The sequence below is a fragment of the Poecilia reticulata genome, chromosome 15 (assembly GCF_904066995.2).
Source record: "Poecilia reticulata chromosome 15, P_reticulata-male-v2, whole genome shotgun sequence".
Lineage (NCBI taxonomy): Eukaryota > Metazoa > Chordata > Actinopteri > Cyprinodontiformes > Poeciliidae > Poecilia > Poecilia reticulata.
The window spans coordinates 14,130,450-14,151,439 of NC_088844.1; the positions used below are offsets into that span (position 1 = coordinate 14,130,450).

At 40.0% G+C, this 20,990-nt stretch overlaps 1 protein-coding gene across 1 annotated transcript; it reads right to left on the minus strand.

Moving 5' to 3' along the window:
• Positions 1–2,996: 2,996 nt before the first annotated feature.
• LOC103476794 (bifunctional 3'-phosphoadenosine 5'-phosphosulfate synthase 2) lies at positions 2,997–17,585 on the minus strand. The gene is made up of 12 exons (XM_008429383.3): positions 17,343–17,585; positions 15,420–15,534; positions 15,100–15,335; positions 14,322–14,460; positions 14,088–14,206; positions 7,752–7,865; positions 7,464–7,575; positions 6,725–6,930; positions 6,167–6,302; positions 4,621–4,889; positions 4,300–4,529; positions 2,997–3,779 (listed from the first exon to the last, which is right to left on the minus strand). The coding sequence occupies exons 1-12, from the start codon at positions 17,367–17,369 to the stop codon at positions 3,638–3,640; spliced, it is 1,845 nt and encodes a 614-aa protein (XP_008427605.1). The 5' UTR covers positions 17,370–17,585; the 3' UTR covers positions 2,997–3,637.
• Positions 17,586–20,990: the final 3,405 nt, after the last annotated feature.

Genomic DNA, 20,990 nt, shown 5'->3' on the forward strand with positions numbered 1-20,990 from the left:
GTTTTAACTGTCATTTTACACTATAGAAATATGTCATTGTAACTGATCGGTCAAAAATGCACCCATTGTGTTTGCACAATATAAAACTGTTTATGTTTTTCAAATTAATCATGCCAGGAAACGAAATTTCACGTGCTTTTGAAAATATCTAAAATGCAGTTAACTGGTCAAATGTAACTTTTACAGTATTAAAGTATTACTACTACACACGTTTTTCATGTTATAACGGACTGATTTGAAATCTTGTTTCATAAAAAAACATTTAAAAACCCTTACACCTCTCCCATGCAAGCATCTGCCCCATCGTCTTGGTAATGATCTCATCAGACACCTGGAACCGGTGCTGATCCAACTGTTACCACTAGAGGTGACCATAACGTAATGACCACACACACACACACACACACACACACACACACACACACACACACACACACACACACACACACACACACACACACACACACACGTATAAGAAAATATATCACCTTGGAAGTAAGAAGTATGTTAATTTTTCTAACAATAGTAAAATATGATTTTTTTTTCTCATTTTCCTTTTCCTCATCTCTGATTAGAAATGTCTAAACATTTCTTTCTCAAGATTTTTTTTTTGTCTCTGATATCAGCTGGAGTCATTCAGATTACTGAGTAAATTTCCTTGATCATGACTAATTCTAAGAAGCCTACCCATCCATGTTCAGCATTGATTCTGAATATTGATGTATCTCTTCACTGCAACAAAAACACAGTTAAAAAAGAACTTACTGTTATTAACCACCCCTCCTGGTAGGACTTGTGTTAATAGCACTAATCATATCAGATTACCCCCCTCTGAAAAATATTTGATTTTTATAAAAATGGCACGTAAAAACTTAACTAACGCATAATTGTGCAGTTCATTTAAATATGTCTGAAAATAAGCAACATGTTTTTTGAAACTGAATTTAGTGTTATTGCCATCTTACTCAATACTGTCAATTGCTCAGTGTTGCTACGTGGTTGCTAAGGAAGCGGGATTGCTGGAAAGCCAATGACGCAATAAGATTGGCTTCTTTGGAAAGCTACCCTTTCTTACCAACTCTCAACTTTGATTATAAAGTTGATATCAGATATTTACATTCACAACAAAGAAAGACACACAGTATGACTGTCATTTTCCTGTTTTGCGTCAGTTACAATTGCAAAAGTTATTTCTATTTGCTATGTGTCAGGATAATATGAAACGATCTTTAAAAGAGAAATTGCTATTGCTTTCTTCAAACTCAAAGAGTACACAAAGATTACCTTGAGTAATTTGGTAAAAGGCCAGATGACAGTGTCGTCGGTTTTAATTCACATTGTTTGAGTTCAATGGTGCCACACCTCTACACATAGCGCCAACTAACACATCAAACAAACTATTTCCTTGTGTAACATCTGTCAACAAGTCTGGAAGATAATTTGGGTTGGTTTCAAATGCACAATAAAGTTTGCTAATGCGCAAAGGACAGTGATCTTAATTCTTGAAGACACATCCTGTGGGCTCATTAAACTATGATTGATGTGTTTTGTTATCATGACCATTGTTATATTTAAAGAGGGGGAAAAAAAGGGGAGGAAACCTGCAAGATAAGAACATCACCAAAATGTGAGGTGCAAGGGTGGAAACATAATTTTGTCTGGGTGTTTTGTTACTGAAAGGAATGGTGCACTTCATAAAAGTGCACCATTTATGAATGCACAGTGCATTCATAAATGGTGCACTTTTATGAAGTGCATTCATAAAATGCACTTTTATGAAGTGCATTCATAAATGGTGAAGGCACTTCATAAATGGTGAATGAATGGTGAAGTCTGTTTGCCTAGGAGCAAGTGTTTATTTATTTATTTATTTATTTATTTATTTAGCGAATCTCCTTAATCTGTCAAGGCAGTGTTTTGTTCACAACAACAACAAAAATGAAGGCAGACTCTACAAGACATCCATGCATTTGTCTCAGTTGCGGCTGAGTGTGCTGGTCGAGTTTGCAACCTTCACCAGCAGATGGCAGCATTGCGCCTTTTCCTATGGTTTGAGAATTGTTTAAGCAGGAAACGTTTGTGGCACCAGTTGCTCCAGTACGAATGGATCCAAAATCCACCAAGCTGCTTGTGAGAAGCAACCCGAGACTTTTGACACTGGTGATACCGTTTAAAGGGCAACTGTAACAAATACTAAATGTAAACTTAAGTATTTGAACAGTTTAATTGTATCTGTTTGCCTCGCAAAGTGCGTTGTGATAAGATGTGTTGTGATTTGTGGTCAGCATGAAACATAATCTAAAATTGGGGACATCATGTGAAATACTTATATTACAAACACGGTGTTCTGAAGTGCTGTATCCAGTTCACAAAGTATTGCAGATGAAATTTAACAGGTGAAAGGCGTTGACTGGATTAAATCCAACGTAAAGCTGTTTAGGAGTTTGCTAAAGTGGACAGCAGCTTTCCCCTTAGAGGAAAACCCGTCTCGTAGAAATGAGCTTACCTGGCAAGTTAATTGACTGGTAAAATAATCAGTCCTTTAAGTTTGCCTAGCAGCAAGTGTTTATTTTTAAGGCGTCCGTGGCTCTCCTTAATCTGCTATAAAGGATTTAGTTAAGTCGTTTACAGTCAATGCTGTCTCTCACAACAATTATCAACAATTAGACGCAGTAAGAAATCCATGCATTTGCATCTCGAAGCTAATGCGAGGAAAGTGCTGGGTGAGTTTTGAATATTACTTGACTGTGCTCTTTCCACAGTTTTATTCATGCACCATTCTTCACCAGCAGATGGCAGCATTGCAACGCCTGCGGGTCTAGAACGCTATTGACTTCGGTCTTGTACCAACAGCGTGCACTTTGTGCAGACAAACGTCATCGTCATTGCACGTTGCATAACCCGCAGCACGCAGACAATTCAATACTGAGGTATGTACTTTACCTTCATGGTAAAGTAAAGTACAAAATGTTCCATTATCGGGGATTTGTCAGTGATTCACAGAAACATTTTCGTTTTATTATTCGATGTCATGAATACACAAGTCCACTTCATAATGCCTCACAAACCTGAAATAAACTACAGTTAACAGCAAAAATGAAAAGTTACAGTTTCTGAATGACATGACAGGAAAAAGGCACTTTTCACATTATAAAAACAGCCATACATGTTAAGACAGTTAGGCGTCGTATGCAGTGACAAAACTACATTCAGATCATAACAAATAACTTGATAAGACTCTGGTTTAATAGTTAATGTTGCAAATCTAAAATCTACTTTTAAAAAAATTCCTTCAGATATGTAAATATTGAAACATAATTTCATGTTCTTGGTACATACTTCTAAACTTATGTAAAAAAAAAAAGGAATAAAAAATAATCTCATGTTACCTTTAATTTATTAAAAATATATAGCTTAAGTTAATATGCATTTAAACACATAATGGATTTATAAACTGTTGTGCTTTCATAGGGATGTAAATATCATTTAACTTTAAAACATCAAAATAAAACCAAGAATACCTAATTGTTTATAGAAATCCATCCCAGATATAATACCCCCAGGAGGAAGGAGTGTACAATTTTCTATGCCCCAGATACGGATAAACTTTGTCATTTGAGCGTGGACTGAGAAGTGATCAGTTGTTCTTCTGAACAGAAGAGTAGTACTCCACCAACACCTTCCAGGCTTTAGGGGCCATGAAGCCGTCGGGCGGGTTCTCTCCGCTCCGAGCCAGGTTCCTCATCTTGGTTCCAGAGATGAACTCGAAATCTGCATGGCTGAGAAATTAAAGAACAACAGAGGGGGGAAAAAAAACTATGTCATTAGAAATTAGAAGTATTAGATTAGAAATAAAAACAGAAGGAAGGTTTGGCTCGACTTCAGACGAGGATTTTCGGTTTCCTGCAACGTAATTCACATCTGCTGAAGAGTTCCATATTCTGTCTTCTGACAACCACAGGCTTTTGTACATTTGTTGAGATTTTATGTGAAGGATTTAAAATACCTGAAAACGAGCCACATGTTTGGTTTAGGAGTATTGGGACAGACACGAATCGACAGTTGCGGGAAAATGACTCTTAAAAGATTGCATGTGATGACACCTTTTCTACAAAGTACTGACTTAGGAAGCTGAATACAGCTGCAGGTTACATTTGTCAATATATTCTTAAAACAAAATCCCAATTAAATGCATTCAATTTCAGCTCTCTTTGCGACAAAACGCAGAAAAGTTCAAGGAGGTATGAGTTGTTTTGAGAGGCACTGTTCAATAAAGTTAAATAATCTGTCTTTGCTCACCATTCCGGGCTGTAGAAGTCCATGGCCTTCTTGGTCTTGTTGTAAGCAGCGACTCTGAAGGGGATGATTTCCACAGAAGTGAGGCCGGGGGCCATGGTGAGGACCTTTCCTCCGTGCGTGGGCTCATACATGTCCTGCTTCGTCACAGGGTGAGGCATGCCGGCTGGGTCGCGGCCAACGATGTAAAAGTTCGCCCCGGCAATCATCCTGGCCCTGCAGTGCCACTGCACCTGGAAAGACATCCAGAGCGACAAACTCAGCCCCGACATGGATTCACCAGCGACTGGTAATGTAACCTCTGGCTGAACCGTTACTCCTGACCTCCGTGGGTCCAGCGTACATCATGGGCGAGGGGAAGATGGCCACGATGGTGCTGGACGGGTCCAGGACGCCCTCCTCCAGGACGGCGGCGTGCTGCCTCATCCTCCAGCTCAGAGGCACGTCGTCGTCTTTGGTCCAGCCCCCGAGAGGGTGCAGCAGGAGGACCGGGTTTTTGTATCCCCGATCGAGGAGACGCCGCTTGGTGTCCTGCATGAGGAGGGCGTGGCCGTTGTGCACTGGGTTGCGCAGCTGGAACGCGAAAATTGCATCTGAGGAAAAAAACAAGCAAACAATAAAATATTTTAAGCATCGCTAAAGCATTGCTGCACAACCTGGGAGTTAATATATTTGAAGATTATTGAGCCTATTAATAAAAGTCACAGCAGTCATGCTTATCATGCTTTTTAAATGAGTCATACAGACTGTGGTCATAAATTCAGCTTCGCGCTGCATGGCGGTTAGGGTTAGAGGCCCGCTTTTTATGACTATAAACAAATCCAGCTAAATAAAGTAAACTCCAGAAATGTCGCTGTCACTGTGGCGTGTTGCTCGCTCTTATAAAGCTGTAAAAGGATGCAGTTTAACACGCCGTCAAGGTTAGAATCCATCCAGAGTCTTTGATGGTTTAAATCTTTTGTTGGGTGTTTATAAAAAGGGAGAGATATAAAGAAATACAGAAATATAAGCCAAGACCAATAAAAACATACTTTCAATTGCATTATTGGATAAATTATAATATTGAACAGTTTTCAGCCAGCAGTACATGCCACAGTGAATTCAAATTCAACCCCAAAATACTTCAGTGATTCCCAACGGTAAAATTAAATGCTGTTGCAACTCATATTAATTCAAATTCTTCAAAGAGTTATTGAAGAATTCATCTCATCGTTGCTCTATGGTGATGCAGAACCTCACGCATCAGAGGTGCTCCTCATGCAGGATTAAATTTACCATTTCCCCTTTTGATCCGTTCCATTGTTTGTCTGAAAGGAGAGGGAAGAAACTTGGATTTCTAGGAATGAAAGAAGTTGGATACAAAACCTCCGAAATTTATTGGCCTGTCTGGTATCGGCGTGTCCAAAAACCTGAAAATAAACCTTAATGACCCTAAGATGCCCGGTTTTGATACCTTCTTTAACAAGGAGCTTTGGAGAGTTTTCCAGCCACCCTTATCATCTTGCATGCGTTCTACTTATTACACATGGGCAAGTCTGATAACTTTCTTGTGTCCATTTCCTAACTCTCTTTACTTGAAAAGCATGTTCTTTGGTTTTTCCAATTCTGAAGAGTATACAGTATTAGAAAAAAAAGACTCTTAGTCTTAGTCATATCACGTTTGCACTGGAAAGAAATAGGAAAATCCTTGACAGTGTCAATATTATTCTGTGTCAAACGCAACAAAGTGTTTTGTTTAGTTGTGGAAATTTTTCAAGTATACACTAAGTACATCTTCCGGTCATCTACACTCAGTTGTGAGCTTAGACTTTGTCGGTACTGGATTGCTTACATGAATTATCCTCCAGAACAATAATTCAGACTTTCCAACCTGCTTGCATGTCTTTGAACTTCTGCTTGAGCTCCTTGGGAGTCAGACGGTACTGATCCAGTCCATCGTTCCATTTGATCCGCTCCAACACCTCCAGGTCGCCGCCCACTAGCCAGTCGCCTCCTTCCATAACCATCTGCACAACGAAAACAGATTCAAAGTAAAGCACAGCAGAACCACTAACCCCTCACTAGGAGAAGGTCTCCCAGTTTGACACTGGGACTTTGAATAGGAAAAGGCCTTTGTCTCCTCTAAAATGTTCCTGATCATCATATTTGAATAATACATCCTGCTCCCAAAAACAGATAAAAACTTTGGCGTGATCCTATCAAACTCCAGAGTTAAAAATAACTGGAATGTGTGGCATGAACTTTAACAGGTTTTTCATGAGCAAAAACTCTTTAAATTATGTCTGAATTAAAAAAAGGCTTGCATCGTAATTTCAAGTGTTGCAGAACCAGTTTAGGTTTAATAGGCAATCATCTTTCCAATAGGGCCAGGTTGTTTTGGATATTTGTATTTTTTTCCCCCCTTTTAAGGTGACTGCTTTCTGATCACCTTAATGTAAGGGTGCTGCGGACACGTGGTTCCCCACTGTCTGGCACAGCGTTCCTCCTTGCGATGTGCGTAGAACTCAGGATTCCTCAGGATAGCCACACGGGAGCCCTGGTACTCCAGAGCTACGGCTACACAGCCGTCCAGCTCCTGCTTGGTCTCAGCGCTCACAGGCAGCACGATGGGAACCGACATGTTGATGGCGCCACCTGAAACAAAGAAGAAAAATAATCAAAAAAGAACAGGTCAGCTACATAATAACCTATTCTCGGCCTCTTTGAATCCCCTAAATTAAATAAAGTGTAGTGGCCTTGGAGGTGTGTTAGAAGCAATGGGGATAAATATAGAAACCTATCAAAACAAAATAAAAAACAAATGCTCAAGACGAAGAGTCACCTGTACCCAATTTTGGATGAATGTGGAACTATTCTGGGCGTAACAGAGTTAAGTTGAGAACAGCTTAATGGAAATGTGGATTTTTGTTAAGGAAACCGTTGATAGTTATGAGGAAGAATTAGACTCTGTTCCTTACAGTGCTACACATTATGAGGAAACATACATAGAAAAAAAACACATTTCTATTTATGTAATAATTTATATTGTAGCCTACTTATATTTTTGGCTACTTAGTGTTTCAGAACCGACTGCCAATGTTTTCGTATGTACATGTGGACATGCATGACTGAGGGCTGCGTTAGAGATAGTGAACATTAAGAAGATTGTCGGCATGGTTATCTCTCACCATCCAGCAGGTTGCCAAAGTGCAGGACCTGGAGGAACTCTCTTTCCCTCATGAAGCCCTTTAGAGGACTTGCCCAGCCTTCAGCTAAGACCTGCACCCACTGTAGATCCAGCTGAGGATGGAGAACATCAGCGTTACTCAAAGACCCAAACCCCAAACAGTCTGCTGAGAAAACATGTTCACTCATTCTCCAAAATATCTTGAGGGCACCCTGGAGGAAAGCAGCTACTGATAAAATTCAGTTGACAACAACAACAAAAAAAAAGCCTAAGCACCATAGATAACCACCTTGGTGATGCTGATGGCGGGCAGAGTGCTTGCGTCGGAGATGGCAAGATGCAACTTGTTTTCCGGGACAAAGAGCTCATTCACCTCCTCTATGATCTCGCTTGGTACAATGTTCTGCAGACCGTGCAGGGAGAAAGAAGGAGAATTGTGAATCAGCAAAAGTTTGCGCTTTTCATCACTTGAAACAGTTGTAAGAACATCAGGGGATTTTTGTATTTTCAAGAAGATCTCATGAAATGCACATTCAGCGTACGCTGCGGCATACTTATCTCTTGATCATAAAGACGAGTTCTCAAGAAGAGCTAACGTGACTTCTGTCTAATCTCCTTTCTCTCCATTAAATATTTGCTTTAAATTTATTTCAGCTCATCAGACCAACAGGCACGCACACCAAGCTAAAGAAAATGTGTAATGAAATGCCCAGTGTCATTTTTTTTAATCTTATCTCTTTCCTACTACTAAACCGTCTTGTACATGTTATCTGAATTCTTATCACACTTCGAAAGCCTGCTACATTAATAATGTAATATTAATGACAATTGTAGACTTGTAGTTTCATAGTTGCTTAACATCCTGTTCAGTTTTAAAACATTAGCAAACATCACTCCTTCCTCAAGCTTTCCGCTGGTATTGAGTTAACGACTGGTTCCAATATCTGATTACCTCTGACAGAGGCAAATCTCGCTACCTCTCGCTCACTGCTGACAACACCCAGCTTATAGCTTCCATAAACACAACCTGACTTTTTGCTGACATCATTTTCAGCTTTAAAAAAAAGGCTAAAGTTCAGTGCACAGGGTTTGCTCCAGCAGGTTTTGCAATTTAAAGAGAATATGATATTTTATCTGGTTAGTTCAATATGGCAGATAAATCTTCCAACTATAAAATGTTACAAAACATGCTTAAATGAGCATGTTGTTATTTCTTTAATTTGGATAGCTGCTTTCCATCCCTTTTTTTGTGTTCACTTGCAGCAATACAGATCCTTCAACAGTTATTGGGACTCCAGCTAATTTGTAAAATTAGGGTCTATTTGCCATCTCTCTCCTCATCCCTGGTTGGGTCTCTCTAATCTGTTATTCCCTTTCACAAAACACAGGCAGGAATACTGATATCTTCAGGTCTTTTGTGAAAGGGGGGTCAGGGAAGAACTACAGAGAACGTTCCAGGTGAAAGTAATAGTAGCGTCCAAAATCATCGTAGCACTGAGCACTGAGAAGTGACCCCCACTCTGGAGAAGTGGCTCCAACAGATACCAGGAAAAACACTGGAGATCTCAGTCCATAAGATCCATTTCTCCTGGATCCTAGCAACAGCAAAGACCAAGCGAAGGACCGTCAGCCTCCCTGGCAGCCACCAGGTGAACGGGGGTAGGTAGGTAGCTGCAGTGCAGTTGTTACCCAACTAAATATCTTTCAGTTTAACTCGGGGAACCGGAATAGTAACGCGACTGTTTAGAAGTGATATTATTAAGATAATTGCTCGCTACCAGAAGAACTAGAATGAACTGGGACATACCAAGTCTGACACTTCTTGCCTGAGGTACTGCCAAATATTTGAAGTAAAATATTTTCTTGATGAATCAAGCAAATATGAATAGAAACTAGTCAGCATATGAATCTCTAGGGGTCTGTGATGGCTGCAGTTACAGCCACACCAATGTGGTAACGTTCACTCACACCACTACAATAGTTCCCAGTAAAATTTCACCACACTTATTTGTTTCTTTAGATATCAGATTTAACATACAGAGCAATAGAGTAGTTTTCGTTTAGAAGTCTACACATCATATAACATTGTATTCTAGAATAAGTGCGCACGATTATCTTACACTGTTGTATGTTTTTACTTGATTTAATCTTTGTTTGTTTGAGCTACCTCAGTCCTGGTTGTTCCAGTCCTTCAGGGGAACAAAGAGGTGGAGAAGAAGAGGAGCAAGCCTATGCAGACTGCAGCTTGGTTCATAGCACAACTCAGCATCAAGGAGGGGAGAATGGGATTTTCTTATGTTAGTTTCAGTTAGATTTTTTTGTGTCTTTTGTCTGGCCTAATCAGCCAGTATTTCACTTTGTCTCATTTAAATAGGAAGGTTTGTTTTATTTATTTTTTGTCAGTTTGAGAAGAGTTTGGCTACTTTGACCTCTTTTAAGGGCCCATTTTCTATTATTTACCCAAGTTTGTGATTTTTTAACTTCGACCTGTAACTGACTGTCCTTTTTACTGCTCGGTCCATCACAGGGTCCGTTCAGACTTGGCACTATCATCAGTTTGGATTGTGTGGATCAGTGCATTACCAGAAAGCTCTCTGCAGTGTAATCATGACTTTACAACATTGGTTGTAAAGTTTTAGATTGACAAATAATATTTATACATATTTGCCAACCAAATTTATTTGATAGTAAAAACCTTACTAGATATTATAAGGTTGCTGCTTCCTTTTTAAATCTCGCCATAATTAGACAGAGGACAGCTGCCATTGATATGTGGGGTGTCTTATTGAAGGACAGTTTGACGTTTTACTACTTTCAGTATGAAATCTTAAATCACTTTACTCTATTTTATTCTTCTAGTGTTTCCGCTGTACACTTATCAAGAATTCTATAGCAAAAAAAGGGAATAAAAAATGTTTCTCAGGTGAATGTGAACTGTGGGGATATAGTTCAAAAGACTAAACAGCAGAACTGGTGTTAGCTGCACAACTGGTAGATCCACTAGGGTGCGTTCACACTGCAGCCTAAAGTGACCCAATTCCGATTTTTTTTTTTTTGACGTAATGCGACCTGTATCCGATCTTTTCATGGCAGTGTGAACAGCACAGGTCGGATTCTTTTTCGAATGTGACCCATATCCGATTCAAATGCGACCTAACGTCCAGGTCGCCTTCATCCGAACTGAACATCACTGATTCTAAACAAATCTCACTATCCTGCGTCCTGATACGCGCAAGCGGGAAGAAAAACAACAATGACGGACTATAATGAGGATTAAGTTGTCAATATGTTGCTCCGGCCGGACAACAACTTCAAATATGCAAGCTAAGCTCCACCGTTAGCCTCCATGTTTACTTCCGCAAACACTGAGCACTTCTTCTTTTTATGCCGGTTGGCAGAACATTGAGAACGCTGACGCTATTGCGCCCTCTACTGCGCACGAGGGACACTTTCAGGTTGTTTGCCCGTTCACACTGCAGAACGCATACAGGTCGCATTTACTGGCAGTGTAAACAGCCCCGGCAAAAAAATTCGGAATTGCCAAAAAATCGTAATTGGGTCACTTCAGGCTGCAGTGTGAACTATGGGTGCAGTGTGAAGTGTGAACGCACCCCTATGGGTGAACTGCATAGGGTGTGAACGCACCCTATGCACGCACCCATAGGGTGCTGCGGGAACGCACCCAATAGGATATGTGTCAATCAAGGAGTTAATGTGCCTATCGAGTGTACAACCCTTGAGTTGCATTATTGTTCACTGACACCTGATTACTCAAGTCTGAGAAGTCAGACATGACTCATATTTATAAGTATAAAATATAAGGACCATTCTTCTGTTTCTGTCAGGTTTTAGAGTTGAGGCAGACATTTTTCCCCATAAAGCTACATAGCAAATTTCTACACTACGTATAAATTTCTGTGTATACTTATCACAGCAAAAAAAAAAAAAATCACAGTGACTCAGCAGAAAATTAACTCCCATCTCAGTGATATTGTCATGTTCAAGGGTAGGCTTCTGACCCACATGCAGAATCAGACCCAGGAAGCAACAGTAAGTTAAGAATTTATTTACAAAATCCAATCACAGGTGTCTTACAGGTGATCCTTTCGATCGGGTCCGGGGTTGGTCTGGAAGCGGAGAGACGGGTCAATGACTGTGCGAGAGGTGGACAGAATGTCTGATAGGACAGCAGGAGAAATTAGCTTTCGTCTCCTGGAATGCTTCTCAACGGGAGCGGGTAAGGAGCCGGATGGATCCGGGCAACCAATTTGGAGATTCTGGGTAAGTGTCTCCGACAGGAACTAAGGTACAGAGTTGCAGGTGGGATTACGGGTTTGGGGTTTGGGGTCAGGCTTAAACCGTGAGGGAGTAATCATCCAGCGGAGAGGAGAGGTCTGGCAGCTCCTTAAATCCTCTCTGGCTGATGATCCCAATGAGCTGCAGATGTGCAGCTCTGCTCCAGGCCGCTCCCAGCAGAGAGCCAATGGGGAGAGACACTGTCATAAACCCAGCTCCTGACAGATATGGCTCTAAGAGTCTCTCGTGTTTACATATTTACTTTATCAGTAACCCATCAACCAGCAAAGCTGGGGGTTAGGAAGGAGAATGAGGGTTGACAGTAATAATTCAAGCACATGTACTTGTAATGCGTTCATGCATGCAAGTTTCCCTACTTCTAAGAAATAAAAATCAGCACTTGACAAATTAAAGAAACATCCACGTTGTCTTTTACATATTTGGCTTCTCGGAGTGTCCATGTAACAAACGTAAACCAATGTGCTACAACACCAACACTCTTGCAGGATCATATTGTTATGTCCAGATCTATTTTCCTGTCTTGCAAGTATTTAAATTAGGAACAATTCCTGCAAGACCGTCTGTGCAAAAATGTTCTACACAGACATACAAACTTGTGGAAAAGATTAAAATCAAACATTTGTTTATGTTTTGGTTTCGAGGAGCAAGGATTTCCTGTAATCTTTCAGGCTGGTCTTGAATAACAATTATTTTCCTAAAGTCTTGCAAGGTTGTTTTCTTTTAACTTTGGTTGTTCTTCTACTCCTTTTTGTTTTGCCATTCAACTTGATGACATGAAATGAGCTTAAAAATGAAGGAAGTGAAAGAAAGCAAATCATTTAAGCCCCAAATATCTCCAGCAAATAGGGGGGTGGGGGGGCAGATTGTCTTGACACCCAACCTGAGACATGCAAAATGCTTCAATGGATTTCATATAAAAAGATTTTAAGCTAATGAATCAATAAAACAGACAAGAGCTAAAAAAAATCTTGCATTAAAATAGCAAAATATTTCAAACTCATAGCTAAGCCTATCCTCCAAAGCTCTATCCAGTAGGTTTATGACTTATATAAAGGTGACACTTCTATATCTGGCTTGGAACACTATATCCATGTTTGACACTCTTATTTTGAAATACCAAAAGAAGTAGTTCTTGAGTTGGCCTGTTGTGTTGAGATTGACTAATGAAGACTTGACTTTGACCTGTCTAACAATGGTCTGGTCTGTTACATAACCATAGGAAAAAAAAAACTCTCAGGGCTTCTAACATTTTTTGTTAGACAGCATCAGAATGCAGTGACTGGCTAGTCATTAGCTGCTAACAGAGATAAAGTAGGCATCTGCTTCAGAGTTTTGAATTGATGCTAAACTAAAAATACCATTTTATATACCGGTAAGTCAAATTATTTTATGTTTGTAATTTTTTAGAGTCAACCAAGAAATTGTGTTGTGAAATAGTGACAAGCTGCTCTTGACCTAATATCAGATCTAAAACCTATTTGATGCGTCATCACAACAGGGCTTCTGTGTTTGAGCGTTTTGCCTTTTTCATATCTGAATGATTCTTAAAGTTATGTTGCTTAAAAACAAAATAAAGGACTTCACTACAAATGGCTAAGCAGTGAACTCAAAATGAGTACAAAACCAACTTCAGAAATCCTAATGAAATACTGCCTAATTAGCTCATTCCCAAATGTAGGCCAGGCAAGTTGCTTGAAAGCGAACACTACATAGGCAAGGCTTTCACAAGATAAACATATAATGTACTTTGCATTTGAGGAATGTCTTAGTCAACACTGAAAAACTAATAAGCCATAAGATCTGGCTTGTTTGTTGAGATAAATAATGAGTCTTTGTCTCCCTGTATACTTGCCACACCTTGTATTCATTCCACATATCCACTGTTTGTAACTCAAATACCCAGCCACTCGTTTTCCCTTTTCAATGTTTTGACAAACAAGCATTATAAAAAGGTTATCACAAAGTTCTCGTCCTTGGTTTTAAACTTACAAACGGCAATCTTCTGGTGTCGTCATGAGTGTCTTCATGCCTCGAATTTTTTAATTCTTTATTTTTCACACGTGCCTAACATACAGTAGCCCCTCCTTGGTTATATTTAATTTGCTTTGTGTCATCCACAAACAGCTGTTTAAACTGGGTAATACATTGTTCTTCAATGTACTTATGGTGGTTCCTTGGCCACGTCCCATCTGGGAACAATGTATGCTTACAGTAGCTTTTTTGGAGGATGAAATTGTAAGCTGATCCTGAAGGAGTACCGTACGCTTTCCGAAGGTGAGTGCTCAAGATTCTTACTTCTCCCACCTACCTGATCCTGGAGCAGCTCCAGCAGCTGATGAATGCACTCGTTCACAGTCAGCTCTCCAGTTTTCAGAACAAGCTCTGGTGACTCTGGTCGTTCGTACTCTGAATCAATCCCAGTGAAACCTTGGAAAATATGTCAAACCACAGAAATGGTAGTTTAAGTAAACACGGTTGTGGGTATTAGCTGTAAAAGACAGATTGTAAGGCTAACACCGGCAGAAAGTATTGCTAAACAGACCTTTAATCTCTCCAGCACGGGCCTTCTTGTAAAGCCCTTTCACATCCCGACTCTCGCACACTTCAAGAGAAGCATGGACAAAGACTTCTAAAAACTTTAGCCCGGCACCCTCATGAACCTTCCTCGCCTCATTACGGTCCTGTGGATGCAAAGAGCATCAGGATTTATTAACATGTAGCCTCTAATTACACCCAGTCACAAAAGTTTATTCAGTAGCTAGTAGCCAGAACATGCATGTGCAGAGCAATTGTTGAAATGGTTTTTTAATGTTGTCGGTCTGTATCCTGCCAGAAAGAAGATGCTTTCCAGAATTTATCTTTTACTCTACTGTCACTTTCACAAAACTTAAAGAAATAACTTCTGGAATTTTCAAATAAATGTTGTCAAAATTTTATTAAACGGTCTCCATGGAATACTTCCCCAAAGCCTAGAGTTTTCCACTTCTGGACCTTCCTGACTACTTTCAGGAAATTAGGTTTATATGTTGGGACTTATATAACGAGGTACTTTGCCTAGATCTTAGTACTGGAAGGGTGAGTTCTGGAACTTACCAGCACTTTGGTAAGTTCTTTTTGTTTTTAAATGTGCTTTATTAATAAATTGACTTGACTTCACTTAAAAAGGTGACCTCTCAGGGAAGTATGGACTGTATTATGTATTGAGATCACAATGTGTACCGGGTTCGCCCTTTCTCTTTCATCAAACTTTAAGTTTAGAATAAATCTACAGGTGAGATAATGTGTTCAGCATGTGATATCGTTGCAAAATGTTCTCTGACCTTGGTGAAAGGTGAGATGAAACTGGTAATGCAAACAAGACCAGCGTCTGCAAAAAGTTTTGCCACTTCAGCCACACGTCGAATGTTTTCCTCCCGGTCCTCATCAGAAAAGCCTAGGTTCTTGTTTAGGCCGTGGCGAATGTTGTCCCCGTCCAGTGAATAGCATGGAATGGCGTGGGATACTAGGTACTCTTCCAAGGCAAAACTAAGAGTCGTCTTGCCAGCGCCAGACAAACCTGATGGGGATTAACAGAATGCACGTTGATTTAAAGAAAAAGAGAAAAATGTAGACCAAAAGGGAAGTCTACACATCAATGAACCTGTGAGCCAGATGGTACAGCCTCTGAAGCCCCCCCGAGTGCCCACAACCTGCCCCCTCTTGTTCCGACTGACGTGGTGAGCCTGGTAGACCACATTGGTTGACCTTGTGAGGTCCTAAAATTGAAAACCAGACACAAAGAGGAAGTTTAATTTGGTTTGGTGGATAGGAACTTTTCAACATTACATTAGGACATAAACGCGCTGCGAGAAAAATGAAAAGGACTCAGTCAGACAGCATTTGTTCCCAGATTTAATGCCAATCAATCCCATTGCAGTATTTATCTACATGGAAGTACCGGTTTACCAGGGTTTACCAGGGTTTACCAGTGATCATCCATGCCCAATGACAAAGCTGAATGATCGCAGAGAGATTGATTTTATATGCTCAACTGGAAGATAATAATTGGCAGTCTTAAAGTTTGAATACATAAAGTTGTTCCGTCTTCTCGATGGGTGGCGTAAGGAGGAAAAGCTAAAAGCAGACAGGATGGAGGGAGAAAACTGAGACTGATGATACAATGTAACCAGTGTGCTGCTTTCTGCCCAGAGATGATGTGGCATGGCTCGTGCCCACACAGTCAGGCTGAGCACCAAGTCTCCCTCCTTTCCTAAGTACAGCCCGTACACCCAGGGCTCAAACAGTCTACCATACTCTATCCTGCTCTTCCCTAACAGGACCGCACTGCTCTTCTGAGGAGATTTCCTAACAGAGTCTCCTTTCACATACAAACACAAAACTGACTCTGAAAGTCCATTTATCTGACACGTCACACATACTTTCTATTAGAGGAAAAGGGAAGCTTTTTCATAATGCTGATATCAGTATTATTACCTTTTAATTACTCTTAATCCCTGCAGTAACTAGTCATTATCTGTCTCACTTACACAGTACATAATGAAAAAAGTACATAATGAAAAAAGTATATTTTATTGGGTGAAATTAAGAAGATGGGTTCTTAGGCTTGCCCCCCCCCCAGTTGTCTTTCTAGGCTTCCGTAGCAAATTATTTAAAACAGTCATAGTCAGAGTTCAAGGCATGAAGCCCAGATGAGGATATGAAGATAAATACAAACATGTTTACACAATTATCCCATCAGTTTGGTCTTTCTTATTCATTTTGCAAATTTAGATTTTGTTGGTTTTTGTTGAGAAAACTGTGAAAATGACCCCGTTCAAGTTTCTGTCCGTTAATGATTCAGAAACCAAATGTGTCACAATTTCCCACGAGAAGTGACTCAGTCAGTTACATAAAGTACAGCAAAAACAAGCTCCAATAGATTAAATGTCTGTGTCAGATAACGTTTTGGAAGAAAAGTCATCCCAGCAGTATATTGAAGATCTGTGAATGCATATGGTGCATCAGCATGCTTCAGTTGCATCTGCATGCTTTTCCGACTAAAATCTCAACATAAAGGCATGTTCTCGAAGCCGGCAACATTCCTGTGCTCAGTTCCACAGTGGCTTCTTTCTCTCCCTTCACAAAACACCCAATGTCAGCGGTGGGCCAGACTGACATGGATACGTTCCTACTACAACTGGCCTATTCACAGTCAAAGGCAAGGCTGTGGCCATCACACCTGGGTATACAGTGAAGGCGCATAGAGAGCGAAAGCTGCTTTAAAGGAGAAGAAAACCTTTAAATGACCAACAAAGTGTTACTGTGAGGCAAAACAACACAAAGAACATTTGCAAACAGCCTATCCTTTGCGATGATCAGACAGAATGCAGACAGAGCACCGGGAAAGGAGGGCATTTCCGATGGTCAGTCTGCGAAGAAGTTACTTGACGCATATATTTTATGAGTGCTGGGCGTCTTTACAAGACTTATTCAACCCTGGGACGAAACATTTATCCTGGTTTCCATGGAAATAAATCGCATTTACACAGATTTTTCTCTCGCCGTCATCTGCATGTCTACTCACAGTACGAAGCTTTTTCACACTGGACATTTCGCACCACCGACGTACAGCTGGACACCGGGCTCGAACCGCTTCACGCGCAGACAGACAGCCGCTGGGCCTGGATGGTCGGGCACTTTGCAAAGTTCTTACCACGAAACTTTTTACGGCTGCCTTTAAACCGGAGGAGGTTTTTTAAAAACCGCTTTCAAGACACGTAGCAATCGACTGGCCCGGCCCTTGGTACCTCCCTCATGCTCCGACGTCTAATATATTTGCATAATGGGCAGCAGGAAAGAGCTCATGTAAAGGCGGAGAAAAGTGCCGTGATTTGACACGGTGCTGCTTGTTCAGCTGGATTGTGAAATTTACGACCTGTTTCCGTGCTCAAACAGTAGGCTCACGAGCGCCCTGTTAAGTTGTAGTTAACAGGTCGTTCACACAAAGTGAAGTTATTAACTTTCTTAACTTTGTGAAGTTATTCTTTATGAATTAAAGAATAAACTAACCCCTGTAAAAGGAAGGGAATGTTCTGGTCATACTTTAACCGAGATGTTCTAAAACCCTTTACTTTTTCACGTCTGACAGATTGACTAATCTGAAATGGATAACCATGTGCATGTTTAATTGGTATCAAATAACAGAATTAAAATAAAGCCCTCTAGGGTTTGCTTAAAAATAGATCTGTCAAAACGTTCAAATGCAAATTCAAATCAATATTTAGTTTTCAGTTAGATTTCAAATCCATCTTCAATCTCACACTTTATTCACTCATCAGTGTTCAGCAAGCAGGTCAGTAGTCTTTTTATTTAACAGAAAGCTGCTCTTTATGTTTCCCGTCCTAATTTGAAGCAATAGATTCTGCACATCCGAGGTTTTTGGGAGTTTGTTGAAGAGCTGATGGGGATAGAAATTTAGTTCTGCCCCACCTGGTTCAGTTCTGGAGTAGAAAACACTATGAGTTCTCTGATGACCTGAGGGGTCTAAATCAGGGGGTCCCCAAACTTTTTCCTGTGAGGGCCACATAACTTTTTCTTTCTCTGCTGGGGGGCCGGAGTCAGTTTGTAACAGAAAAGTGTGACGATTGGAGGAGTGCCTAGATGTAAAAATATATTGTTTTCCAGAAAGCACAATCAAATAACATTCTCTGGGTTCTTCACAGAACAAGTCAGGAAATAAATAACACTATTAATGAAATAAATAATAACCAAATAACCCTCTCTGGGTTCTTCACAGAAAATAAAATCCAAGAAGGATTATAGTCCGTATTTTCCCAACTATGAGCCGCACTGGACTATAAACCACAACCCCAAAGTTTTTTTTTAAACCAGTAAACATACACATATAAGCCCCAGATATCTCTGCCGCTCCAGGTTTACCACAACGATGCAGCAGCAGCAGAGGGGGGTGAACACCCAAAACTTGAGTCATAACAGGTCAATTGAATATCACATCTGAACAGTCAGATAAGGCTTCTGCATGTTGGCAGGGCCACGCAGAGACCACTAAAGGGGCAGGTGCTCAACAACAAAAAAAGGACACATCTAACCGTATTTTAGGACAGAATTACAAAGCCACTCAGATTTCAGAGTTTAATAAACAATGATAAATTACAAAAATGTGACATATACAATCAAAGCTAACGAACATCTCCATACAGAGCATAACACTATGCCTATGCAAGATATTTTATTAGTAATTTCTTTCTCCAGGTCTATTTTGTTATAGAAAAGTATTGCAATATTCAAATCCACAATTTAGCAAGATATATAAATCAGAGCTGGACCACCAGACATATTTTGTCTTTACAGAATTACACTATTAAAAATATAAACAAGGGCACAATGCAACCTTTTAGTGTACCGTAATCTATAAAACAGAGTTGCCTGTTTGCTGCAGTGGAGATGAAGATGGTCCATTCAGGAAAGCAGAGCTGCATCAAACTTTAATGTGGAACCGCAGAAGAAGAAAAAAACACACAAAAGCAAACATTGAATTGTTAATGCATGCCACCATGAGAAAAGCCTACTGAGTTTTGCTTAAAAAGAAAAACTTTTTTAACACATTTAAATCACACATTTGTCTCATGAAGTGAATTTTTTTTTTGCAAAACAAACTTATTTGCGCTTGTCAGAAATCTTTTCTTGCCATTCTAAGTTTTTGTTTGAGACTCAAAGTTTTGCTTGTGGTTCTCACATAATGTCGTGAGCAGGGCCTAAAATCACAACAAAAGATTTCTGATGTGTGCAAATAAGTTTGTTTGGCAAATAACTTTTTAACTTCACAAGACAACAATTTGTTATTTAAAAAAAAGTTTTGTAAACAAAACGACTTGTTTTTAAAAAAGAAATCATTACAATTCCAAAAGTTTTTATTACAATTTTATTTTACTTAACTGAGATTAGATTTTTTCCCCCCATTGAATAATTGGGGGAAAAATGTAACTTCATACTCTGCGAACCCTAAACTGGAGTTTTTTTTCCCCCTTCCTTAATTACGCAGTTTATATCTATCATGGTAATGGTTATTTTTAATTCTCAATGAATATGGACTTTTATTTAAGTGTTATTCTCCTTCAAGATTCATTTACTTAACGCTGGAATAAATGAAATGTACATTATGAAGCAAAAGAAGTTAGAAGATCGGACATATATCCATTATGGCGATGATCGGTTTTGGACGGGCGATGTGCCCTTATTGCATAATAAATATAATAAATACTAAAGAATGACTGATATCATTAAAGATACAGGGGAGAAGTTTTTAGTTATCTTGCTTTGCTAGCAAAGTCGTTAGCTAGCTGCTAAAGCTAGCAGCTGGCTAATAGCACAACAACAACAGCCTAATGTCTGTATGATAAAAAATACTGAATCGATAGATAATTACAGTTTCTCCTCACCTGGCTGTCTCCTCCCGCTCAGTAGTTCTTCAGAGAAAGGCAGACGCAGAGGCCTGTCAGTGTCTGTTGTATTTCATTACCTCTCTGCTTAAACCGCTACTCCGAGCTGAAGCAGAAACGATACATTCAACGTTTTCCGTCATCTGTTTTTATTTGTCTCTGTTGCTCTGAACGCTTCACTGGCGGAGCAGATTTAGTCCTACAAGATAAAATAGGTTTATAGTTTATGCATTTAAAGCTGGCGCCTCTGCGCGTTGCCGCAGCTGGATTGAGTTTACCTCAGCACAGATCCCACGCGCCTCGCTTCACTCAAACTGGACCCACGCTGACCTGTATGGAGGTTTACATCAACCCAGCTGTAGTATCGCTGCCAGTGGCGGAGCCAGAGGGGGGGCCAGTGCCCCCCCTGTCATCTGATTGGCCCCCCTAGTGGCCCCCCCAGATGATTGACGTGTAACAGCACCAGGTTATTCCTGTACATTATTTGGAATCATTCTAAGTCAACCTAATATCTAAAGAAGAAAAACAATAATAAATATATGAAAAGAAAATGTATAAAACTTTATATAAGTCCATGTGATGACATAAATAAATAGATTTAGATCAGGCGCGATACCAGCCTCCTTTATACTCATAAAAACAAGCTGAAATTCTTCTGGATGTTTCAGTTGTGCTGCTGTGGTGCAACTCAAAGGCTAAAGCCCTTCATACGTGGTGGTGATGGTAAAACACCAATAAGTTATTTATTGATCCTCCGCAAAAAAGTGCTTGAG

What these genes read in the sequence shown, in the direction of transcription:
- LOC103476794 (XM_008429383.3), bottom strand. Translation starts at nt 17,369, where the DNA reads ATGTCCAGTGTGAAAAAGCTTCGTACT. An exon ending in CCGCCATCAGCATCACCAAG is followed by an intron (nt 7,576 to 7,751) that starts GTGGTTATCTAT and finishes CTCCATCCTCAG; the next exon opens with CTGGATCTACAGTGGGTGCA. An exon ending in GTTCAAAGACATGCAAGCAG is followed by an intron (nt 4,890 to 6,166) that starts GTTGGAAAGTCT and finishes TTTTTTCCTCAG; the next exon opens with ATGCAATTTTCGCGTTCCAG.